The sequence below is a fragment of the Hyalella azteca genome, unplaced genomic scaffold (genome assembly GCF_000764305.2).
Source record: "Hyalella azteca isolate HAZT.00-mixed unplaced genomic scaffold, Hazt_2.0.2 contig7326, whole genome shotgun sequence".
NCBI classification, from domain to species: domain Eukaryota; kingdom Metazoa; phylum Arthropoda; class Malacostraca; order Amphipoda; family Hyalellidae; genus Hyalella; species Hyalella azteca.
The window spans coordinates 121,364-137,986 of NW_025937454.1; the positions used below are offsets into that span (position 1 = coordinate 121,364).

The window sequence follows — 16,623 nt, forward strand, 5'->3', positions numbered from 1 at the left end:
CGATTATAATGCTGTTAACATTAACAAACTTTGAAGTATCTCTAATGCAAGAAATACTTGCTTAAACAATTTTATTTTCATTATAAGCGACTGGATGCAAAAATCGGTTGCAAGAACCAACATAGCCCAGAACAATGGTAATTTTGATTGATGTTAATTTCTAAATTAAAATGTATTTAGCCAGTATTTCTTGCATCAGAGATACTTTCAAGTATTTAAATGTTAACAGCATCAAAATCCACATAGAAACTTAAACTTTTAATAGGTTTTACACTGAAATTTACGCTCCTAGTCCAAAGAACTGAAAGCGATTTGAAATAAAAAATGACAAATGAATCGATGGCACTTTCTGGCACCTTCTGTCACAGCTGTTTGCAGTTTCAGTGCATTTTTTTAGCATAAGTTGCCATTTACTTGCCAATACGTATTTAATGTAGTCTTCCCTTGTTACAAAACTTACAAAATAACCTTGAATTATTGATTGCTAATTTCTTGCATTAGGTAAATGTTTATGATTCAAATTGATCATAGAAGTTGTTGTTGTACCCATAGAAGTAAAATTACCCATAGAAGCTTCACATATTACAGATGCCAGCGCTAGCAGCGGCAAACAAATTAACTACTTAATGGTTAGTATCTTCAGTCTTCACTAATAATATAATAATATCGTATTCTGTTTAGGTCCGGTCTCTTAAAGTGTTCCAGCAACATATTTTCCATTACTAATTTTTTAAATGTATTGACTTGTGTTGCAGTGAGATATTGAATTGTTCGAATTCTTAACAAAGGTGGCACGCCCGTATTCAGATGCCAGCGCTAGCAGCGGCCATCAAATGAACTACTTCATTGTTAGTATCTTCACTAATAATTTATTAATATTGTATTCTGCTTAGGCACAGTCTCTCAAAATGTTCCATAAAAACTTTTCCATTACTAATTATTTACATTTATTTGTTTGTAGGGCAGCAAAATAGAGCATTTTTTTTGTCACAATCGATGTAGCTATGTAGTAGCTACCACGTGTTCTTGTGTGTGACGTCACCGCTACCCATATGTAAACAAAGCAGTGAAGATGGGAGTTTTGCATTGAAATCGATGGTTATTTGTGAATAATATTTTCGATTGTGATATTATAACATATTTCTGATTGTGAAATAATTTTGATTGTGATATTGACACTTGACTGTAGTGTCAACATATGAACATTGAAGTTCTAACATCATGAATTACGAGGTAGAAGTGTAAGGACTAAGCAGAGCTAGAATCATGGCTGAGGCTTAACCAATGTCATTGTCATTTTTTACGTCATTGATATCATTCTGGAACCAACGTAAGTAACTAAGGGATTTCCCCCAGTTCAAATATTTATTGATTTATTTATATCAATTTCGAAACTCCACATATTTCTAAAGGGAGTTGTGATGAGACCATGGGGTCAAACCGTTGAGTTTAGATTGCAACTTGCCCAAGAGGGGCCCAAGGGCCAAGGGCATGGGGCCTTCCGATGGGTTAAGACTGCCGCACGGCGGTGAACCGATAAGTACTCACAATAATTCCCTGCCACCATGTTGCTTTATGTGACTCTCAAAACACCGCAGTACGCGTCAGCAACGACGAAACGTCACAAAATGTTGCCATATTTATTTAAAAGCCTTTAGAATGCAAACCTACAAAATCCCTATATTCCGTCACTGTGTGTGGCTATATTCGGCACGTGGTGAGGCATATTCCGTCCGCGCTTCAAATTCTACTGATACGTAATGCCGTCATCCACGTGTTCAAATTCCGTTTGCTGTGTGAGCTGCATTGGAATACAACATGGCTTTGAATTAGAACACTAATGAATATTGAACACTACTTAATTACGCTTTTAATTAACGACTATTAAGCTTTTAATTAAGCAAAATTTAATTTTTGTACACAGTTTGGAACGATCTGTGTGTGTCCAATTCAAGTTGTGACGGAATTAGTTTTCATGTGTCTAAATCCATTTCTCAACTTAATCATCTATTAATTTATTTACCACTTGAAATCAGCAAATACAAGTAGGTATACTTAAAGGATTCCTGATATATTCACAGATGTATTTAAAAGTCTCAAACCATAATATTCTTCCTATACAAACAGTTATTCACTATTTGGTAGTGCAAGGTCAACTGTCAAATTTGACACATTTTTCGATGATCTCACTGGGTAGTGTGCATTGTCTCTCTTTGGATCTCAATATTTTCCCGCTAGATGGCCAAGGCCTAGTGTTTTGGCAGTAGTTTGGCGCGCAAATGTATGACGTCACAATTTCAACCATCAACGAACGCATGGAACTAAAACAAAGCTTAATATAAAGGAAAAACTAGAGAGGTGACGGAATTACCCACGATGTCGGAATATACCGCGTTTACCCTATATGAACGTTGTGCAATCAAATCATAAGAATCTTAGTAGTTGGAATGCAGCCTGAAATAATGAGTGGTTACAAAAAAGAAAAAGTATTAAATAAAGGGGTTATACTGTTCAAATAAGTTGAAAATAATTTTTTCGGTATTGGTATGGACCATAGCAGTAGAAAAATAAGTATTAGTCATTCGAAAGTTGCCTAAGCTCACACAGAAACAGAATGGTACTGTAAAAAGCAAGATAAGCAGTGATACGGATTCCGAGTACTGGGCTAGCAATTGAAGTTACTTTTCTAGCTTTTCGTCTCACTTTAGCACCAACTAACTTCTTTTTTTTTGCATTTATGTTAAAGCAAGACTCAGATCAGTAGCTTGTCTTGGCATGAAGTTCAGATCCTCAGCTTCAAATACTTTAGAGCTGGAACGCCGACATCTAAAATCATTGTGATTTGGTTATAGAAACATTTCTTCACGTGTCTGACCTATTACTAGTGGAAATACATTCAGTAATCTTCAACGACTTCAGCAATTCACATCGATTTTTACTGATTATAGAACTGATCACCAAGCACCCAGGCATTTGCTACAGTTTTTGCCAATAACTTGAACATTTGTCGGTACCACTCCATGCTTTGCTTAGCTCAGTTTTGTAAGACATCATCTAAATGAATTATGAACTTCCCATTTAGCGCATTTTACCCAGAATGATTTGTAGTTTGATTATTGCAGTCACAATCCGATTCCATTTGCACAGAAAATGTTTTTTCAAGCGTTAGTACCCGTGTGATGCAATTTTTCATTGTAGTTGAATAATAAATGCCATGTACCTCATATGGCGCACGTTGCCTAGAAAGATGAAAGTTTCCATCCCAGGCGACATGCACCAATAGAGGCTCACGGTTTTTATGTCAGAAGCTTGTAGAGCTCGCTTGGACAAGAGTAGCACACTAGCCATGATCTTGCTGCCTTGTCTGTAACTTAAGTTATTCAAGTTTCAATTTGTAGCCAGCTATCTGGATTAATAATTTATCTAATAAGAATAATAACTTGTACACATTATTTAGGAGCAAATATAATTTTGTGCTATCTATTAGCTATAATAAGAGTCCATTGTATAAATGTATGCTGTATGACAAATCATTTAATTCACTTGCAGAGCTGCCAGTAGTTGTTAATTCTAGATCTATACCGTAGTCCATTTACAAATTGCAATTGATAATTGAATTCCAAAGCTTCAACATGTATAACATTTTGGAGGCTAAAATGGACAAATAACATTCAACATCTTAACATTGGAAAATCATGAACTAAATGTTAAGTTTTATATGAATGCTGGCCTGCACACAAGGATCAGTCAGTGGTGAGTAATTTCCCATCCTATCTGGAATAAGGTACCTATCTGGTAAAATTTTCTATACCCGGTAAAAATGATTGTTTCACAGTTGATTTTCTAAAAATTGAATGTAAAAATATGTTGTATTGTTAGAATTTTTTGAATAAAAATCTAGCAAGGGACGTGGTCACAAACATCATACATAGTCTCAAGCATTATACATAGTCACAAGCGTGATATATACTGTCAACCAGGGCTAGTACTCTGGAAGGTTTCAAATGTTTTTCATTCATAACTTCTTACCATGAAACATTTCATAAACAAGTTTAGGCTCATTTCAAAGCTCTTTGCAAGGGCTATCACATGGCTTCTCCAAAAAAATTCCATATGCTATTTGTAAGGTGCCAGAAGCAAAAAAAGAGTGTCCCAAGTAGCCCCGTCAAGCAGGGCTACTTGGGACACTTGGAATAAAACTTCATTTTAAAACATTTGAAGCATGCAGAGTGTACTCATCCATTACTAACAGTACTCTGAAGTCCTCCTCTTTCATTGTAGATCAGTGGTTCCCAAACTTTTTCAGGCTGGCGCCCCCTTGGGCTCCCCAGTGAATTTCTAGCGCCCCCTACAAACATACGCCTCTTTATTGAAATTTCGTACGATGCAATTTTAAAAGATAAAGTTTAAACACAATTGTGTATTTCACAAATAGAACTCCATTTAGTGAACCAATACTTTTTTCAGCTGTTTTAACTGTTTCAGGTTCAGCACTAGAAACCTAGGATGTTGCGGGCGAATTTACGGCCGGACTCGTGGCCGGTCTCACGACCAATCTCCAAATTCCATTATCAAGTAATATCTCCCAAACTAATGAACGCAGCTCTATGAAACTTGGAACACGTACCTACTCATCAGAACCTAACGGTGATATTTGGCTTGTAATTTTTTTTAATTTCACCTTCTTTCGTGAGTTACGTGTATATTATGAAGCAGGCTAAAATTCGCAGTGATCAACAAATTTCTTTCAAACTATTGAACAGATTTGAACGAAATTGTGAAAACACATTCCTAACTACCAAACGGTGATTTTTTAGCTTATAACAGTTCTTTCGATTTTACCTTGGTTTGCGAGTTTTTTTCATTGCATCGTCATTCTTGATTTCACACTTCCTTATATTCGGCCCGTATCGCCGGGTAATTTATCACTTAAATTTGCGGTGATCATGAAATTCCTTTTAAACTACAGAACAGATTTCAATGAAACTTTGTATATAAATACCTAACCTCTCAACGGCAATGTTCAGCTTGTGACATTTCTATTTTGCTTTCGTTTGCGAGTTATACAAATATAGGAGGAACGACCGGCTTTTCTACCAGCCGGTTTAACCAAGAGCCTTATACGTATAGCTGTATAACTCGCAAACGATGGCAAAACGAAAAAATTGTAAACATCACCGTTGCTGAGGTTAGGTTTTTAAATACTAATTTTCGTTCAAATCTGTTGAGTAGTTTGAAAAAAATTTCTTGATTACTGAGAATTTAAGCACGTATTGATGTTTAAATCACGAATGAAGGTGAAATGAAAAAAGAAAAACTCGCGAACAAAGGCGCAATTGAAAAAATTTTCATAAGCTAAACATTACCGTTCGGAGTTGGGACTGTAAATTCAAAATTTCGTTCAAATCTGCTCAGTAGTTTGGAAGAAATTACTTGATCACTTTGAATTTTGGCCCGTATTGCCATATAAATATGGCAAAAACAAACGATGGCAAAATTCAAACAATTTTCACGAGCAAAACATTATCATTAGGTCCTAATGAATACGTGTACCAAGTTTCATCGAGTTAAGTTTATTAGTTTGAGAGATATTCCTTGATCATCGAATTTGGAAATTGGCCGTGAGACCGACCGCGAGTCCGGCCGTTAATTTGTACAATCAACGTAAACCCAGGAGAGGTTAAAAAGACAGATCTGGGTAAAAAAAAAACCATCGCTGCATGGGAGACGGGAGTCATGTGCTGCACGTGTTGTTTACAAATCGTCAAACAAACGTTTGAAATTCTGACATTGACTTCGGACTATCGACCCCCTATCGACCCCCTACCACCCTCTTCTTCCTTACCGCCCCCCAAAATCTTTCCACCGCCCCTAGGGGAGCGATATCGCCCACTTTGGGAACCACTGTTGTAGATGATGTAGAGGTAGAATAAATGACATTTTCTGTGATTTTTACTTGTTTTTCCTTTATTGATATATTACCATATTATTGATGTGATATTACCGTATCCATGAACATGCCATTGAGCATTTACAACAACCTTGTCCACTGCAAGCTTCATATCAGCAGCCTTATAGCATTTTTTCTGCATCTGTAAGCTTACAGGACGGCTTGTAATTTCACACCATTTTAATTGGGTTAAGTGAATTTACTATAAAAAAGATTGTGAAAAACATACCTGAAACAGAAAGGAATGTTTTAGTGACAACCATCATATGTTTTTGAGAAATAAATCATAGTTTAGGTCAATTACTTTTCATTCTATGATGCCTGGTGCACAATTCTATATATGACATTCTACGCACAATTTTGTGATGACCGATGATACCTACACTAATTTTTCGATAAGTGAAATTTTTTTCGCTGAGTGAGGTAAATGTAATCAATATTCTTTGTTTTTAATCAATTTTTTTCTTAACTGGAGCCTTTGCTAACTGAGGTTCTGCTGTAAATGCGTTTTTGGGGGTGTCCCGAATAGCCCCTGGGGGGTGTCCTGAGTAGCCCCGCCATGCGGAAATGGCCACCATTTTTTTTTTGATTGAGGTATGTAAATTCCGCAAATAAAGTTTTCATGCTGACACTTGTCTGCCACTTTTTTCTAAGCAAAATTTTTTAATATGGCAAATATTTTTTTTACTACAGACCTTAGCAGAAGTAACTTTTCAAAATATCGTTTTTCACCATTTTTTTTCAGGAATTTTTCAAAGCTAGTAAATGTAGTATTTTTGAACTTCCTTTATACTACATAGATAGGAAAAATGTTGATGTTTACGCCACTATATTTAGTTTTGCAATATTCCAATTAGTTTTGCTACTAAAACAGTTTTACGCCATGTTGGAGGACTGTCCCAAGTTACCTGCCCGTCCCGAGTAGCCCCGGTTGACGGTATTCACAAATGTCATACATAGTCACAAACGTCATGCATACGGTAGTCACATTTTCCTACTTGTTATGGAAATGCTGTAGCCCCCACATGACAAATTTTCAATACAGCTAGAATCTTGTGGCCTCATTGAGAACCTCTATTAAAAATTAAGAAGTCATTTATTCAGCTGTAATCTTGCAATTTTGAAAATGGTAGGAACTCTCTTATTGGGCTTCAGAAGTACCTAGATAGATATATTCCACACTAGAAAATTGTCCATGAAGATGAGCGCTTTTGTCTCACTCACTGGTCATACTGCAATACTGGGCAGAAATTTCCTAAAATCAAATGTAAAAAACTATGGTTTTTGGGCAATTGTCAAAAATTGCTGTTGAAAAAAGACAGTTCTTCCTATTTTTTAGTAATAAAATTGGGAAAGGGCCATTCAAATGGGTGAAATTGGCCAAATTCACTGGCCTTTTTGGCCAATTCAAGGGTGGCTTGTGCCCAATTCTCCAATCTGGTTCAAGGGTAGCTTCTGGCTTTCTGCTCAATTTTTCAGTTTGCTTTTCAACTGTTGATTTGAATTCATGCTCAGTGCAGACCGGTGCTGTGTGAAATTTGCAATGTTTAATACCGTAAAATGGGGTAACTTTGACCACTTTTTTTCAAAATGCCATTTTTTTACTAGATAAGTTAAACTTGAATTGAAACATGCAAAATACAGGTCTATACTCTAGCTTTACTCACCATAAATTGCTGGCTCCTGCCTCTCATAGTTGTGATGTAATTTCAAAAAAAGTGATGGTCTTTGTTACCCCAGCTCTTGGGGTTTCTTTGACTGGGTGGTAAAATCAATTTTATTTTTTGGTAAAAACACTCCAGGTTGTGGTGCATTGTAGTAGAACTCTTCTAGTTACATATGCAAAAGACAAATTTTAGGAAAGTGTCATAGTTTGCAAATGGGGGGTGCCACCCCCCAATGGGCAAAATGTGACCACCTAATGGCAGCTGTGACGGGGTAACATTGACCGGTTTGGAAATTAAGTTGAAATTACCATATATAAGACTCTGTAGAGTCTGAAACATAAAGAAAAAAAAACATTAATAGGTGTATCAAACATAAAATATGTTATATAGGTACCTATGGTAATTTTAACTTAATTTCCAAGCCAGTCAATGTTACCCCATCATGGCTGCCATTAGGTGGTCAAAGTTCCCCCATTGAGGGGTGGCGCTCCCATTTGCAAACTATGACACTTTCCTAAAATTTGTCTTTTGCATATGTAACTAGAAGAGTTCTACTACAATGCATCAAAACCTGGAGTTATTTTACCAAAAATAAAAAAATTGGAGGGGGTACTCTGACAGGCTTTAAATAATTGCTCTTTTTCGTGGGTCACATTATTAATTTTTTAACCTATTAGATATGCAAACTTTTTAAATCTTTCTATTGTTTTATGTAGCCTCAGTATAAGGCCTTTGATGGCCATTGACAAAATTTTTCTATGTCAAATCGTTTTTGAGTTTTGGGGTTTTTTGTTAAAAAAACGAAAAGTGGTCAAAGTTACCCCGCCGGTCAAAGTAACCCCATTTTACGGTACCTATAAGAATTGATAATGAATACCTGAACTTTATGCAAATCATGAAGTCTGTGTCCATTGATAGTATATATATATATATAATTGTTATATCAGTGATTGATTGTTCTTTGTATCAGCAAAATTTTGATATCTGTGGTCATTCAGCTAAACTTGTTGCTTGAGGATACACCTGGGCATATGGGCAGGCAGGAGCCCATCCAGGAGCCACAAATATACCATAAAATGGGGTAACTTAGACCACTTTTTTTCTTATAAATGATGCCATTTTCTTACTAGCTAAATTAAACTTGAATTGAAACATGCAAAATACAGGTCTATACTCTAGCTTCACTCACCATAAATTGCTGGCTCAAGTATTAGGCCTTTAATGCCCATTGACAAAATTTTTCTATGTCAAATAGTTTTTGAGTTGTGAGGGTTTTTGTAAAAAAAACGAAAAGTGGTCTAAGTTACCCCGCCGGTCTAAGTTACCCCATTTTACGGTAATGCAAATGAGTGAGACAAAAATACCCATACTTGGAAACAATTTCACCCATTCAAATAGCTCTTCTCTAATTTATCCTGCAAAAATTGAATGATTTTTGCAACCCATGATGTTTGGAAAATTTTGTCAATATTCATAATTGGACTGAGACTTTAGCTATGTAGCTGAGGGCTGTAGGCTGGGTCAAAAATAAAGTTGTTTTGATTTTGTAATAGAGACAGTATTGAAATTTGAGATTCATGCATCCATGAATCCATTATATCCTGCTTGAATCCATTATATCCATTTATGTAGCTGCTATATCCTGCTTGATGGATTGCCACCTATCTCATTACTACGGTATTAACAAAAAAGCACGATCAGGCCGGGAAACTCCAAATGTATTGAGAATTTGTTACTTCAGAACCACAATATTTCAGTAATAATAATGAAAATGAATATTGAACAAGCAATGAATATAATTTTGTTTTTGTTATAATCACTTTTGACAAAATTCACCCCCAATGCTGTTTGGAAGTCAACTCATTAGTAGCACAAGCCACTTCTCTAAATACTTGTTTAATTGAATTTATTTAATATCAATAAACAATCATTCACTTCCATATTAAATTAAATTAATTTTTATCTTTTCCAGATGAACCGAATACAGCCTGACAATGTCCATAGCAGCATATTCACCCCCTGTGAAAATCAGGTAAACTTTCAGCTTTAATTTGATCAAGTTACTAGGTGACTGTTTTGTCTTGATATAATTTCTTTTTTAAGGCAAAATTTGTCATGATCTAATTTCTATTTTTTATGGCAAAATTTATCGTAATCTAATTTATTTTTTTTTTAAGGCGAAATTTTTCAGGTTTGATTTGTGTTACAGGTTGAGCTGCTGTGGAGCTGCCTGCAGCAAAACACTGTCTCTATTCTATCCAGCAACAGTACAAAAATATTCCTGGCCTCTTCTTTATGCAAGGAATTGCACCATCTTGCTGCTACCACTGCAGCTCATCAAAGTGGAGAACGGTAAAAATGTCTTCTAAGAGTAAAATATTTCATTAATGAATATTGTTTATTTTATGTAAATTTTCCTATAGTTATTCTTGCAATTACTTGAATCTATTTGGGCCAACTTAGGAATCACTTGCTTGTTGTACCACAATTTACTTATTAATTTTAATTCTAGTGATGATTTGTTATGCAAGATAGAGATGGAAAAAAAAGAATCCTTGGGGCAATGCTTCAAGCCAACAAATTAGTGCTAAAAATTTTAAATTCACAGTTATATATTATGCCAATGCCTGTAATAACGTTTTTTCCATTTTTCTACCACATACTTGTGTTGCCAACTAAAGTTCAAAACGCCATATGAAAAACCTAGAATAACATTCATTATTATTAATACTAATATGTATAAATTACATTTTACAGCTCACCAGAAGCGGAGGAACCCAGGGCAGTGTTTCTGGGCAACTCATTCTCATGCCTGCAGCTGCTCAGTGAATCTGTTAGACAAAACACAAGCCTGAATGTATCCTTGATACCTGAACACTTGGAGGAGCTGCAAGCTTGGGACGATGAAACTTGGTTCAACAAGTGTGCTGAGTCTCAGGTTTGGACTTGCTACAATTATATAATTAGTCGTGGGCACAGAAACTTCCCGTGTGTTGAAAATATTAAAATAAAAATTTAAATTACACAGCATATATACTTGAAATTGGCATTATTTTCTCTAAAATTTTAAGCTAAAATAATGTGGGGGTTGTCATCATGATCTCCGCCGAAAATTTCTGATTTAATATTTTCTATATTATATGGTTTATGCATTATCTGACATACGAATTCAACTCATTAAATGAAGGAATGTTTAACAGTAATCAATATCCTTCTTCTTCAAGGAGCTCATGTAACCTTTTCTCATGCCTGCGCAAACTACCACTTGTTGAAATATTATTTACTATTCAGGTATTGATGGCTACGTGTGGAGTTGCCACCGCCTTTCCTGAGCATCTTCAGCTGTCTTCAGCCAGCCTGCTCTTTTTGGCTGATGCTCAAGTGTGTCTCACTGATGAAGCTTTTAGAAAAGTGAGTACATCATAGTCATTTATACAATATATTTTATGTAGAATTCTACATTTTAATATTTATTTTATGTGTTAATTCAACATTTTATTCAGGAAGTTTTGTGTGAATTCTGTGATAAGGATCAATGACCACAGAATAAATGCTGAGCTTGTTGCATTCAACATTCTAAAAAATGACAAATTTACTGGGTTTTACAATGACACTAGTTGTACCTATTTCTTATGCACACCTCTATTGTTGAATATCAAATTTTATCCTCAAAAAGTTACACATGATTTTGTAGTTAGTTGTGTTTTAGTACGCAGTAACAATGGTGCTTAATTCCTCACTTAATTTTTCCCTCGTGAAACTTCTTCTCATTTCTATGCTGTTTTTCTTTTTCTTTGTAGTCACACTATATTTTAATGAGACCCCTTGTTTAAATTAAGCATGCTAATGTTTATATTTACTCACTCTTGTTCTTGCTATGAGTTGAGAACTTACGATAGTACTCGCTTTAAAGTTCATTATATCTATATGGATAGTAAATGTAGACTGCTAGAACAGACTATAATCATAGTTGCAGATGGTATTTTTTAGTGGCCTGTAAAGTCTACTTTTTCTTTTCAGAAAACGTGCAATCAAGAAATTGGTGATTTAACCTTGAACTAATTGATGGTGTTTACATCAAGTAAATATAATGCGAAGGCCGATACCACAAATTTAGAAACCATTATGTACATAACGCATTTTTTGGGCTCAAGTTGCAGCTGAAAATCAGGTTAAATTTATCTTTAGGTTTTCATGAATTTTTTGTTACTTTCTAGCAAATTGAGGAGTCAAAGAATAAATTATTTATTTCATGGGATTTTGTAAAATCAGAGAATTCATAAAATCAAAGATAAACATGTGTCTCTTTGTCTGCAGCTGGTGTGGTCCGCCCCTTCACGGTGCCGTGTGGTTGGTTGCACTCCACCGTTGTTGTCACCACTCACGTCCCCCGCGTCCTCCACCACTCCTCCCCACCTCCTGCATTGCTTCATTCGACGCCTCACGCACGCCACTCGGTGTAACGTCACCACCGCTAGTGACATCGCTGCTGTCATTGGGTCAGTCACAGTTCAGTTTTGTGATCATCGTACCGTATAAGTTGCAATAATCCCACATTATTTTTATTCAATGTATGTTGTCGCAATCCTGCACCATACTTTATTCCATAAAAGTAATCTTAATCCTGTTTATCCTTGCATGTGGGTTGCGATAATTATGTTTATCATTCAGCATAAGCTGTCACAATCTTATAAATTATTCATTTGAGGTGCCATAATCTTACGCCAGTGTCATTCCTTTAGGTTTGAGCGTCATAATGTCTTCAGGGGCATTCATGTTCAATTTTTTATTCATATTTTTATTTTTCAATAGGTTTTGATCTCATTTATGGTTTTTCATTTAAATAATTTTACTAAAATCTGATGATTATTTACGTTTTACATTCTACTGAAAAACGCAACATTATTTTCTACTGAAAAATCTTCTTAAATTATTTATTGATTTATACATGTCTCTAATCATCAACAGCTTAGGGAGCTAAAATCTGTCTGTAATTCATTTTCATTTACTTTCCTTAAGTTTCCTATTGCTTTAAATGATGAAATATTGCATTTATTCCATATTTTGGCAACGTGCGGCATGGGAAAGTCGTGCAACAGAGTAAATGGTGTTACAATGAATGATAGTATGTCACATTTCTCATATATTTTGATGTCGAGCAGCACGGAGATTCATGCCAGGGAGTGTTCGGTGTGACTCTAATTACTTATTATTCTAAATTTCTTATGTATTCTGACGTCGTGCAGCACAGAGAGTCGGGCCAAGGAGTGGGTGGTGGCTTGCAGCTCCCCGCCCCCAGTGATGGCAGACAGCCCAGAAGGCAACATCAGGCAACTGCTGGCCCAGGCGCGCTGCTTCCTGGACAACCATCGCTACGATCCCGTCGAGGTCTATGGCGAGGAGTACAGGGAGTTCTGCACAGGCGTGCCTGATCCCAAGAAACAACCTCTTGCCATCTTTGAAAACTTCGAGTCTGTCCTCAATGATCTTGGTGCGTTTAGCTTATGCTTAATCGTTAGTTAATAAACACTTTATATTTTGGTCACCACAAAATTCTTTAAAAATGAATTTCTGGTCTGATATGTCATCAGCTAGATCATTGGCTAGAAACTTTTGCAATAGAAAGGTTACCATTTCTGTGATCCAATTCAGTCTAATATAATGTGTGTATATTGTGTTTTACCGTGGGCTATAATGCAGTGATAGAGAGGTTTTTTACGCTTTAGTTACGAGTTCTTGAATGAAAGAACTTGGGATAGTACTCACTATAAAGTTCATTATAGCTATATGGATAGTAAATGAAGACTGCTAGAATAGACTATATCCGTAGTTGCATGTGGTATTTTACGTTGTAGTGGCCTATGAAGTCTGCACTTTCTTTTCAAAGAAGCAGAAATGTTGTTGCAGGGCTATGGTGCAGTGATAGAGCGGCATTTTATGCTTTAGTTATGAGGTCTTGAATACAATGTGTTGTTGTAGGGCTATGGTGCAGTGATAGAGCGGCATTTTATGCTTTAATTGTGAGGTCTTGAATACAATGTGTTGTTGCAGGGCTATGGTGCAGTGATAGAGCGGCATTTTATGCTTTAGTTGTGAGGTCTTGAATACAATGTGTTGTTGTAGGGCTATGGTGCAGTGATAGAGCGGCATTTTATGCTTTAGTTATGAGGTCTTGAATACAATGTGTTGTTGCAGGGCTATGGTGCAGTGATAGAGCGGCATTTTATGCTTTAATTGTGAGGTCTTGAATACAATGTGTTGTTGCAGGGCTATGGTGCAGTGATAGAGCCGCCCTCTACGCTCTAGTGGAAATAGAGAAGATGAAGAAGAAGACTGCCTATGACCGCCATTACCTCCTCCTCTGCATGGTCTTCACTGTCCTCACTAGAATAAGGTGAGTGAATATTCTAATAACGGAAGCCAGTGATAGATAGATATAGAGATATGTATATGCTTTTTCTTAGATTTCTGTTGCACGTTCAAGTTGTTAGATAACAAATTACTGCTAGCGGCAGTTACTATCTTCATTAATTTGTTACTTTTGCTCTTTCATGAATCATTCAATTTTGTTGTTGTGTTGTTAGCAGTAAAATGATTACCATCAAAGTATTGTATAAGCTGATCATAACTAAATTTTATGTGTTTGTGAATGAATAGGAGTAACTTCAACACATTCAAGCGTTGACTTGAATATTCACGATTTACTTGTAAATACTCCAATTCATGCATTGCAAGGTAGCCAATTTAAATTAATAAAACTTTTTATCTACACAGGATTGTAATTGAAGACTGCTTCAGCGAATTCTCAGAATTGGACCAAATATTGCAGTTTTCTACACCAAAAGTTCTACGCCTCATAAGCATATTGAGACGCATCCGGCCAATCCATTTTGTTGATCCGCGGAACAGAAACAAACAATCCACAGAAGAGTCAGGTCCTGATGCTTCAGCTGGTGGAAGTGACAACCAAAATCTCCCAAAGGAAGAAGTTTGCAGAAGCTGTGGACGTATGCTCGCCGATCCAGATGATGTGAATGTTTCCATGACACCTGTAAATCCTGGCTCACATTCTGTTGTGGTTGAAACTAAGTTAGAAAACTATAATCTTGATCACATCGTTCCAGATGCTTCCATTACGGAGGTTACGGATGACGATATTAAGCGGCTTCAGAAGCAGGGCTGGTTTAATGAGTGTGATGAAGGCCAGAAGAACACAGGAGTCTCTCTTGACCTACCCGACGGCTGTGATTTTAAACCAGACGCTTGTGACTCTTCGCAAGGCGTCGAGTATAGTACAAACGACCATGATGTTAATGACGGACAAATGAATGTCAATTTGAAGAACTTGATGAACAAACATGTGAAATTTAGGGATGTTGATCTTGAATCAGTCAGCTCGTTTCAGAGCTGTTCTGATCTGCCTAGCAATTCAAGCTTGGAGGAAGGCAAGTCTCAGCTCTCTCCTAAAATAAATGGGTTCCGACCCGATGAAGATCTGTGTAACATGTGTGACGACTTGAAAATCAATGATAGTGAAAATTGCGATTGCTGTGATGATGGTGAGTTAAAATTAACTCGCCAGGTGCTTATTGAAGGCTGTGATGTGCCATCGCTCTCTGTTGATGGACTTGTTCAACATGGTGCTGACTCGCTCTGTGCTGCTGCTCATTCTGATACAAAGACACAACCTAAAACTGCTTTCGCTACTGGCTTTAATCAAGCAGCTGGGAGCCACAATGCAAAGTTCCACAGTGATCATGAAGAAAATAATAGTAATTGCACTTCATCCTGCGCTGCTGTCTCTCCCCAACTAGATGAGGAGAACTCGGGCCGTGACACACCTGAAATATTTAGCAGCTGCCAGGGCTCGCCCATGAAAGTTCCCGCTATTACTGGGGCTGCCACGTCCTTGTCTCTGTCCAATAGTACGAGCTCTTTAATTAGTAAGTTAGGTAGGAAACCACTTCATTGTGATTCAATAATGGCTGTGAACGACTCGACTAATGAATCTCAGTGCGACGCTGCTAATGATGCAAACATGTCCAATAATAGGGAACATTCCAACCATGCAACCCATGCTACCTCGTGCGATCATGTATCTTCTAGCATTAGTACAGACTCTATTGGGAAAGAGGGGCCTCAGAAGAACCTCTTGGAAAGTTCAAATAAACTTCAGATCGACGCGAGTGCTGGGCAAATTTTAGCCCCTGATAGCTCTCTTGAATCCAGTGACTGCTGTCTCTTTCCGAATGTCGCGAATTCCGCGTCAAATGAATTCAATCAGAATTCAATTACTCAGTCAGCCAGCGGTGTTAACGAAAATGCTGCTTGCAGCGAGAAGGAAATTGATGTCTATTCTTCGGAAACAACAACCGAAATGCAAGAGCAGGGAAAGACAGAAAATTTCAATTCAGAAATTGAAATCATTGCCAACTCGGTTGTAGCCGACTCAACATCTGCTAAGGAATTATGTGCTAGTTGTCTTCATTCAAAGGAGACCAACGCGTCTTGCACTCGCAATGGTGAAAATCAATCATCAGTTACTGCCAGCAAAAGCCAAGTCAATGGCGTCGTGACTTCCGCCTTCCCGACACAAGGGCGCGGTGGTAAGAAGAGACGAGCTGAAATGGAAGTCAAGGAAAAAGTGAAAGTCCATAATCCAGATGATCCCGACTCCGTGTGTGGACTTGTTTTTGTCCGTTCCAGCACCACTGCAAAAATGCTCTATCGTCTTTTCAAGGTAGATCTGATAAAATTCTTTCCTGTTTTGAATACTCCCATCACCCTTTGGTCCAGTTTACGCGTACCAGCATATATTATTATGGCCCTTATATCTTATCTCTCTTCAACCTGCGATTTTAGCCAACTACAAACCCCCGTTATTTCTTTATAATCATTCTGCTCAAATTTTTATTTCTTTATCTCTTTTTACAGTTATTCTATGGACCAAAAATTTTTTTCATGTTTCTCAATTTAGTTTTGGCGTTAACGCCGCCGTTTACGTAT

General features: G+C 36.9%; 1 protein-coding gene across 1 annotated transcript in view; it reads left to right on the top strand.

Moving 5' to 3' along the window:
• The first annotated feature begins 3,554 nt into the window (after positions 1 to 3,554).
• Positions 3,555 to 16,623, top strand: part of LOC108682204 (endoribonuclease Dcr-1) — a 28,264-nt gene continuing 15,195 nt past the window's right edge. The window contains exons 1-9 of the mRNA XM_018171333.2: positions 3,555 to 3,753; positions 9,590 to 9,649; positions 9,827 to 9,969; positions 10,375 to 10,555; positions 10,909 to 11,028; positions 11,935 to 12,116; positions 12,864 to 13,108; positions 13,885 to 14,011; positions 14,392 to 16,357. Coding sequence (XP_018026822.1) covers positions 9,590 to 9,649; positions 9,827 to 9,969; positions 10,375 to 10,555; positions 10,909 to 11,028; positions 11,935 to 12,116; positions 12,864 to 13,108; positions 13,885 to 14,011; positions 14,392 to 16,357 — 3,024 coding nt within the window. The 5' untranslated portion in view covers positions 3,555 to 3,753. The remainder of the gene's footprint in view (positions 3,754 to 9,589; positions 9,650 to 9,826; positions 9,970 to 10,374; positions 10,556 to 10,908; positions 11,029 to 11,934; positions 12,117 to 12,863; positions 13,109 to 13,884; positions 14,012 to 14,391; positions 16,358 to 16,623) is intronic.